General features: G+C 44.5%; 1 protein-coding gene across 2 annotated transcripts in view; it reads right to left on the reverse strand.

Moving 5' to 3' along the window:
* Window positions 1–10,107, reverse strand: part of LOC128874079 (uncharacterized) — a 62,039-nt gene that overhangs the window by 14,964 nt on the left and 36,968 nt on the right. For both annotated transcript variants that reach the window (XM_054118361.1, XM_054118360.1), the window contains exon 3: window positions 6,607–7,263. In XM_054118361.1, the coding sequence (XP_053974336.1) occupies window positions 6,607–6,636 (30 nt within the window). In that variant the 5' untranslated portion in view covers window positions 6,637–7,263. The remainder of the gene's footprint in view (window positions 1–6,606; window positions 7,264–10,107) is intronic.

Genomic DNA, 10,107 nt, shown 5'->3' on the forward strand with positions numbered 1-10,107 from the left:
TCTTAGGTATAGAGGGTTGAAGGTTCTGAGCTTGACTATAGAGGGCTGGAGAGTACTGGAGTCTTAGGTATGGAGACCTGGAGATCCTGAGCTGAGCTACAGAGAGCTGGAGAGTACTGGTGTCTTAGGTACGGAGAGCTAGAGGTACCTGAGCGTGGCTATACAGGGCTAGAGAGTACTAGAGTCTTAGGTATAGAGGGTTGAAGGTTCTGAGCTTGACTACAGAGAGCTGGAGAGTGCTGGAGTCTTAGCTGCAGAGGACTGGAGAGTCCTGGATTTAGTTACAAGTTCGTATATTCAAGGCTGAGCACGATTTCATTCCCATAAACGAGATTCCGTTGTACCTTGAAATTTCTAAATTAACAATACCTCTGCAGATTGAATCACGGCGGAAGGATCAAATAAAAGTCGTAACAATGTTTCACGAGTTTCGCTTTGGAAAGAGTTCGAAAAGTGGCCGATTTCTTTGTTCCTAAATAACAGAATGACACGATGTGGATGTTGAGTAACAAACGAGTTTGGAAAATCGTGCTCTTGCCCTGGAAACTAGAGGAACTACCGATGGGAGTTTGCCAGAAGGGAATCGCAAAGGAAGAAGGATAACGGGGGAAATCGTTTCCGGAGTAACGGCTAGCGAGAGAGATCTTCGTCGAGAAAAGTTCGGAAAAGTAGTCCGATAAAGCTGAACCGTAATATCGAAGTAGAGGAGGAAAACATTTCCTGTAGCTAACGCCGGTTCCGGCTGGCCAGCAAAATGCTTAATAGCAAAGTTTCGCGGAAGTTCGGCCATTAATTAGCTTTGACTAAAGCTTGTCGTTTTGCACGGATTCGGCGGAATCGCACCTCCGACCGTTTCGGTTCGCTCTAACACGTATCCAGAATTCTCGAATCGCGGTTTGTCCCAATTCTCATCTAGATCATTGGTAAATGACAGTTAAAAAGAAGATACAAATTTTACTCTCAATTACGCGTTATGCTCGAAGTCGAACGAGCGTAAATACGAGCGACGAAAGCAAATAAACCATTTATTTGATAAATATTAAAACCTGAATGACAGAATAAAATTCTGCTAATCTCTATTTTTTCAGAGATCCTTGCTGTACCAACTCAACGTATAAATTATTTTATCGAATTTCGTTGTGTATATTGTCTCTAGTATTATTATTTGGAAAAAGTGTGAAATTTTTTGAATCGATAAAAATCGAAGGCATCTAGCGGTCTGCGAGCTTTGTAAAGGAATCTGATTCCGGACACAGGGCGTAATTGCTAACTATGGCGATGGGAAATTAGCCCTCGTTGGACAATTTCCACGAGAGGAACACGCGTAAAAGCTAGGAAAACGATAACGGTCTCTTCCTATCAAACCGCGAATATTGGGCAAACAAAGTGGAAACGTTCCGTTCTGTATGAGAAACCATCAAACGAAATCCTCTTTTTAATGGATCCAATGATCAACGATCGATGATTGACGGTCAGGGAATTGCGAATCAAAGCTCGTCCGTTGGAGAGTAATTTTTCTTTCTCGATAAAGCTTTCATCGCGATTGTATCCACTCTTCGCGACGACAAACGTATTAACAAACCTGCAAGACGATCAAATTTGTTCGTAGCTATTGCAATTTCGAAACAACTAACTCTCGAGGGAAATCGTCCGTCAGAAAATGAATTGTCTTCGCGCGGGAAAATGGAATCGAGTATCAACGTATTTTACATCAACGTTTAGGTCCTTTTCGCAACGGACGGCAATCTTATGCTCTGCGTATAACGTAATTTCATTTGATAATTAGAATTCCAATTATCATTCAGCAGAGACAGAGCTATCTATCCGTTCGTCGTTTGTACTCGATTGCTCGCATTATAACAGTCAAACAAAGGAGACCGCATTACTATCAAGGAATATAAACAACTGTTGGCTTATCCGTTCGTCCCTCTATCCCCTTTTAGAGGATAACATTTAATTAGCAACGCGCGTCGCGGACTCTTCGCAAAGGAGAGATGAGCGCGCAAAGCAAGCGGGACTTGAAAATAAGAGAGGCAAATTGTGGAGGGGTTTCATTTGTCCTGCGAGAGGGTGACGAAGGTGAACGCGCATTCAATGACCGGGTCGCAGAATACCATCGGCGGTATTCTCAGCGACGCGTGCTCGAGAACCAACCGAGTACAACGCCCACAAATTTCCTGCAAACTCTGCCCCTCCGTTCAGGTATTTGCCTATGCGACACACGGTAGCTCCGAATAACGCGACGAGAATCCACCGATCCGCGCGCGTTCCTCGTTCACTGATCCATGGATCCCGAGAACCGGCCACCCTCAAAGATTCGACGCTCTCGTAGATCACTCCGGCATTCGTTCTTGCCAAGGGTCACTCGCGACTAACGATGAAAAGTTGATTTTCAAAATTGCGCCTCGGGTTTGACAAACCCGATGCATAATGTATTTGAACACGTGGGCCTCGGAGGGACTCTAATTGGTGTTTCAGATCGTTTACTCAGCAACCAAGCCAACATTCGTTCGCAGTTGATAGTTTGGGAAGCAAAGTGAGGTAGTCGGAACAGTTAAAAGTTTTTCGAGTGCTTTTAAGTCGAGTCCCGAGGGATTCTTGTTCGCTGTAGATACACGGTAGTCTACTAAAATACTGTATGTTTGCAACATCTTGAGATAGTATTTGAGATAATATTTAGGATGAATGAGACTGTTACTCGATACTTTTTTTACTCGTTACTCGTTTAGATTTTACTCACAGATTTTCAACCGGAACAGTGGCACTTTTTCGAAAGACATCAGGTTCTGTTTTCTGTGCGCTTCTCAAGGACTCGGGTACGACTGGAAAATGTTAGCCGGCTTTCTCTGGAAAAGAGTCCAGCTGTACGGCTCTCAATGATAATTGATGCGTCGTAAACCCGCACACAGCGGAAAAAGGCCTCCGGTGATATACGAGTGAGTTCCTTCGGAACAAGGGACTCGTGTGCAACAGAGCCTGCATACAGGACGAAGGCAGCAGGAGGCCTCGTAGACGTTGCGCGTTTCAAAAACTGTTCTAAATTGTAACTGGGACTCCGCCCGCCCCTATCCACTCATCTAGCCTTCCAAGAATGGCCCGGAGCGACAAATAGAACGTCCATTCGGAATTGAATTAACTTTTAAAAATAGAAGTCTTTCCCATCCCTGGAATGGAAAGGGTTGGAGCGCCAGAGAACAATGTGCAATTTCGTTTATTTTTATATACGTTCTATTGTAAATAAATATTCCATCGTCGGGCAGCGAATGCGACTGGTTAATAGGATACATTTTTCGATTTTCGATAAATGGATTTAACGAGAGAAAAAAAAAGATCGAGTTCGGAAATCGACGAATAACTGTAGGTTCCATTCGTCAAATTTAATCTGTTCATTGTCAAATCCGAGAGACAATATGCGCGCTCTCAGATTTTCGTATATAGGTCAAACGGACGATTTGGACGCGCAATAAATGTCGAGCTCGACGTGAACGTAACTCGACGTTATAGAAGATGGAATGCATGTATTTAAATCCGAAGCGAACGGTTATTATTCGATGAAAAAGGATTGCGCGGAAATGAAGCAAGACGAAACTTTTTCTGGTCGAACGTTGGTTACGGGTTAATTGCCATAACAGGGGAGCAAGAAAAACGGAACGCCTCTCGCCTGATCGAAAAAGATCACGTGTTCGATATAAAAAAAAAAAAAAATAAAAAAAAAAGAAATCTTTTCGCCGGGTTATTTCGTCCTTGCATGCCTTGCATTTTCATGAAAATAGCCGGTAGAACCAAACGAGCTCTCGAAAAAGAAAACCAGAAAAGACATCCTACCCCACACTGTAAGATATTAAAAACCATAAAACTTTGAATTGCACTCGATAGTATGGAAACTCGCAACTTTGTTGGACATTTCCACTCCACGCGTTGGTCCAACAACGCTTTCGCAAAGTTTCGACTGATTGGAATTTTCGAGTTTGCCGAACCTCCTTTGGGAGCCGAAGCATCGATCGTTTGGCCATTTAAACGAGTAATTAAATCTGCATCGATAAAAACACCGTGGCTATTTGAGCGACCTTGCCTCGGGACGCTTTTACTTCTTTACGGAATCAATTACCCTCCCGAAGCACAAAGAAGAACAAAGTGCGGCGTTAAAAAGGCTGGTAAACAACCGACGGAATTTTCATCGATAAAGGAAGTCGCTAGAAAAATTCAACCCCCTGCGCCCGGGGAGAGGAAGAACTTTCCAATTGCAATGGAGTTAATTTTGAAAGGATGCTTTTCGAAAGCTCGACCATCGGTTACTTACACGAAACTCTCTGTCCCTCCCCTCCCTCTCGGGATCTTACTTTTGCGTAACTTTCCCCATTTGCAACTTCCGTGCTCCGTTAGCTACCCTCGCGCGGAAACCTACGCGGCTTTTCTCCACCCCTCTACGTTTTCTCCATTCGCTTCTTTATCTGTTCGCGTTACCGTCGCAGTATCTCGTTCGTAATTTTACGCCTCCCGACGATAAAATTTCTCGCCCGTTTCTTCGGTCGAATTGAAACATTAATTCGTTTCCAGCCGTATCGGGGCGAGAGTCAGCTTTTCAGACGAAACACCATCTGGCTCTCTCTATCGAAAATTGAATCTCGATTCGAACCGACGCGACGCGTCTTCCCTGACGGCTGCACCGCTGGATTGGGGATCGACAAACGGGAAAACAGCGGAGCAGGCATTGCTCGTTTTTTATGTTGCCGTAATACGATTAGCGTAACACACGAATGTAATCAACTGAACGGAAATAAAAAATAGGAATAAAAAAATGTTTAGAATAGATACGAAGTGATGCAAAATTTTGTCACGCGCCTAGTAGAACCTGTACTACTCTTCTGTTCCATACACTGTTTATCATTGAACTGAGAATATACATGATACTACAAATACATTTGATAAACCTTGCTCGATGCTGTTTGAACAATTGCCTCGCCGCTTTTTGACTGGTAAAGCCAGATATTAATTTCGGAAGTACAGGAAAAGATCGCGACCCCGTGTCGGATATACTCTCCGACACAGCCAACGCTGAAATTCGATACGTCACGCGTGAAGGATTTCCGATATTAACTCTTAAATTCCAACGTTTCAATAATGCGATTCTCTACGCGGCGTGTCAGCATTTCGGGAAAATTCTGTCAATTTCCTTTCGATATTAAATCGCATTCCGCTGGCCCGTCATCCACCAATTCAAATGTTTACCCGAGCTTTAGCCATCGATTTCTCCCCTTTTGTTCCGACAGATCTAACGAAGCGAGCCTTAGAACCTCGCGCTGATGTTGTGGTACTGAATGCTCCGTCGGAGCTGGGCAAACTTTGATCCAAACAACAAGAACAACAGTAGATGAACAGCCCGTATTCGTTCGAATTCATTCTATGATTCAAATTTTAGAAATTCTTATCCAGATAAAAAGGTTGTCCACCTTTGGTCACTAGACTCGTACCCGTGGAACACTCGACACAATCGCGAGTCGAATACTTTCAAGCATGTCTTCGAAAAGTGCGAAGTTTCAATCCCTGAAGTTTTAGGGACGTACCCGAGGAACCATAAGTCAGAAGTCGCAGTGACCGTCGCAGAAATCTTGCCTGATCTTCGCCAAACGATTTTTGGTTTCTCTCCCTCTCGACTTCTACATCCCTCCAGCAAGGATAATTTGTCCTCGCTTATCCACAATGAAATTTTCACGTTTAACCCTTTGCGCTCGAGGCATTTTTCTACGGAATCAAATCCAGTCCATTTTTATAATAAATTTCTGTACAACCAAAAACATCTACGAACATTCAAGACTGAACGTATTATTTCGATTAACAATTAGCTGTATTCTGATATAAGTAAAATTGAAATTGTACGTCCAAAAAGTCGCTTTTAAAGGGTTGACCGAACACTAGCGCGCATCGATCGTGGAGACACGTCTTAAAGTGAGAGAAGCGGTAAGATCACCCGTCTAATTCCTCACGAGGTCGGTACACGTACTGTCGCTGGAAGAGATCTTGCGAGGTCGTAAACCGAAACAGTAGTTATTGTTTTATTGGGCCAGGTAACTGATCCGTAGGACGACAGGGATGTCGCGGCTCTGAAGTATACATGCCCACGTTACACCCCGGGGCCCCAAGACTTGATGTTTGCTACCCGGGTTTTTCCAAATTGGAAAAACCGAAAACTCTTGACGATGATTGGTTAACTAAGTTCCTGCCTACCACAGTATTTTCAATAAGTCGGCAAACAGAATGATGTGTGAACATACATAAGAAGAAAAAAGTTATCGAAATATGAACATCCTAAATTCTGATACCATACGGCCCTGAATGAAAAGTCTAGCTCTGTCCTTGCCTAAAAAGGTGATTACTAATTGCAGTCAACTTAAGTTGTAAAGATCGGTGTCCGACCGACTTTACGACCTCGCAAGATCCCTTCCAGTGACAGTAACTCAGGAATGTTACGAAGGCATTCGTCAGACGAAGCTCGTTTCTTGTTCGAGCGGAAATACAATCGCGCCGTGAGTTTGCTTCGACGGGGGTGGACCGAGATTTGATTCGTCCAAGTGTGGGGAATAGGGGTAGCGAAACCTGTGTTCTTACCACGCACGACTTTTGTATGTGCGAAGACATTCAGAGGGGTGGTCGAGCTGATCGGCGGTACAGCAGCAGTGTCACTAAAGATGTTCCTAGCGAGAGAACGCGTGGTGGCCGACGAGACTCGTACAGAATATCCCAGGAATACTTGTCCCTTCTTCTTGGATCGAGGCCTAGGGTGCCGGTTAACGAAGCAAGCTTCCCAGGCGTCGACAGGGCCAAGGGTTGTCCGGTTCCGTTCTGTTCGGGCGACGGCGAGGTGGCAGGGGTAGGGGCAGGGCTCGTAGCGGACATCAGCGACCTTCGCAGCCTCGAGGTTTCGATTCCGAATTTACTGGGAAGATCTCTAGACGATGCCCTCCTACGAGACCAGCCTCCCTCTCTTCTTTACTCTGCCCTCAGCCTCCTCGTTCTTGTCCCTCCAATCTTTTCCCTTTCGCTTCCGTCTTCCTTTTCTCTCTTTCCCTTCCCCTTCCCGTTGCCTATTTTTCTTCGCCCCCCTTTCTACCGCTTTATCTCTACCGGTCTCCGTTCCTCTTCCCTTCTCCAGACTGACTCCGGGTTTTATCCTGCTTCCCTCTCGTTCCCTCCGGGTGGTCTCAGCCAGGACACGGGCGAGGCCCACTACCAATTCGACGCCAATTCCTGCTGCACCGTTATCATCTGGAATGGAAAACGACACGGAATTAATTTGATCGGCCTACAGCTTCCAACAGTCGGGACTGTCAAATTTCTTGTTACCTCGTAGTAATTCGGAATAGAACTTTAATAATAGTCGGCGAAGGTATCGAAAGGTACACATAAGTGTCCTAGACCCTGTCTCAGGATTTTTGACCTCGTCAACCAGAAAACCACGTTTCCACGGTACTCGTCGCAAGTGTTGAAATTAATATCGAGTAGTAGTCGACCTTGTCAAACGTCTTCTTGAGGTGAACAGTATCAGCTTGCTCGCATGATTCGAGCGCGGCAAACGAGCCCACTAGAATACGTATACCGCGCACTGTTTATCCGGTCTACTTTGTGTATCAAGATCGTCGCCGGTTATCACCGCGGGATTTTACGGCGTGATTCACCCACGGTCGGAAAAAGAACGATTCGCGAAGGTCGCGTGTGCGAATGTAAACGAAGTTAGACGTTTGCTTTTACTTTTACTTTTACGCCGAGCACGTGGTGCAGATAGAAGGTGGGAGAAGAGAGGAGGGGACTGGATCGACTAAACGATACGGTGGGGATGGACTGTCACGGTGACCTTGACAGGCCAATTGACCCTACGTTGATGACTGTGGTCAGTTGAGTCGTTGTCCACGTAAGACCTCTGGTAAGAGCAACACCACTCGCGAGGATCCAAAAGATTTTTTTTTTTTTACATCTATTTACAGGAATTTCTATCTTTAGGAAGTTTTTTTTTTTTTTTAAGGGAATTGATACTTAAAGAATTGTAATTATATTCCTGACCACTGGAAGCCCCAGAAACTCACCCCCAAATAGGGAATTCTGGTAGCTTGGTACGCGAATCAACATTTTCCAAAGAAAATTGGCAGAAGTATTGTTTAAAGGTACGTACTTTTAACACGCGTATAAGACGTTTACATCAAGTACTTCGTATCATTGGAACAAATTCTCGAGAAACGTCATTTTTGTTCGATCTTACAGCTGACGTTCTCCCGTAATCCCTAGTGCCCAACTAGAATGCGTTTCAGCTTCGGAGCGACAAAAGCGGGAATCGGCGAAAAGCTTGGCGGTAAATCGTCAAACGCGAATCGGCCCGGTCGTTTATTCCTTTCGGAGCTCATAAAAATGTATCAATGCGAGCGGGCAGCCGGCGGGGGATTATTTTCGCGGACTTTCATGTGGGCTTGCGAGCTTTCAAATTCCTTTCCGGCTAAAGCGACAGTCAATTAGAGCGATAACGTACGCGTCGATAGCGCTGCCAGGCCGGAAGAGGATTAAACGCGAAGAGCGGCGCTTCTCTTTGATTGTTGGCTTCCGATACGAATGTGCCCAGGCTGTCCGATTGCTCCGGGATCTCTTCGTTCTTTGTTTTCGTTCTCGATGGATTCGATGGATTGATTCCTCGACGAGGCATTGTGATCGCGCGCGGAACTCAGATGCTTCGAGGACTCCAATTTATACGAGGACGTTTCTAATTGCTTTTCACCGCGGATGGAAACTTTTTTTCCCCGGGTGGTTTCGTTATTTTGCGACCCCAGGCAAATACGATACGAGTATCTTGGATTTAGGGACAAATTGTAACGATTTATTCGTGGCGTTAAATTTGGGTAAATTTAGTAAAGGGTATAGCCGGTATTGAGGGTCAAATGTGCCCAAGTCAAAACTATTAAGAATTATGTATTTAATTATGTATATAAAAAGTATACAGAACAAAAAGAAATCGGTTTCTGATTTTTCCAACTACGGCGCACCACACCCAAAATTATGAAAAAAAATTCAGGATAATAATAACGATAATATACACTTCCTGTAATTATATAATCGTAGTTCTGAAATTTCTTCGATGCAAAACCGGCAGAAAAATCCGAAAAAAATTCTGGAACATGTATCTCTGATTTTTTTTTTTTAAATTGTTCCTGCAATACAACGAGAGAAATTAGTCGAAAACGTGATTTTTGTATTTCCTTGTTTACTCCCCCACCGGTCGAGATAGGAACTCGAAACTTGACACAGATTAGTCTTTCTTGATAACCTATCGAATATATATCATCGCAAATCGAAATCGGTCTGAGGGCACTTTCGATCCCCAAAACCAGCTATATACTTTTAATGTTATTCCTTGTAATTTTTGTTATTCATGGCCGCGTAAGATAGTCACGCCAGAGTCCAGCACGTTTCGCAAACGTGGCGATCTGGATCTTCAGCTCTAGTTAGCTCTCACAAAAATATTCGTCTGTTTCCATTACTTCCGGGCAAGAACAAAAAAGAAAATGTAAATTTCAAGATGCTCACCCTCCGAAATATAATTGTTCGAGAGGATATTATCTTGGAGAATCTGTCGACGGGAAGGGAAGGCATTCCAGTAAGTAGATTACGCGAAAGAGCGGAGGAACGTCGAAGGAAAAATTAGTATCGAACGAGCGAAGCGTATTTCTCTAACAGAAAGTTTCCGTATTTAATCTAACGGACCTCCGCGAGTTGCTCGTTCTCGAATTCATTCACTTTTATCCGCGTAATTCTCTTCCATCGCGTTTCGACGACGCTGCCGGGCGTTCTTGGGGATTTCAGGAAACGGAGAACGGTCTCTTTGATACCTCGCTCGCGTATCGTTCTACCCTGCGACCTCGACGAATGCTTACCCGTTCAAAAGAATACGCGTAAGCTGTCGGGCGCGAGCGATTCGTCGTAAAACTTTTCACAGGCAGAATTCATGAATTCTCTGTTTGTTCGCGAACTTCGAGAGGCGATTTCAGGAGAAAATTGCCGATAGGCAAGCTTCAAACAGAGGAATCGATATTGAGATTAGTATTGTATGTGTACCCTTGTTTTCACAGC

Source organism: Hylaeus volcanicus, chromosome 3 (genome assembly GCF_026283585.1).
Source record: "Hylaeus volcanicus isolate JK05 chromosome 3, UHH_iyHylVolc1.0_haploid, whole genome shotgun sequence".
In the NCBI taxonomy this organism is placed as follows: domain Eukaryota; kingdom Metazoa; phylum Arthropoda; class Insecta; order Hymenoptera; family Colletidae; genus Hylaeus; species Hylaeus volcanicus.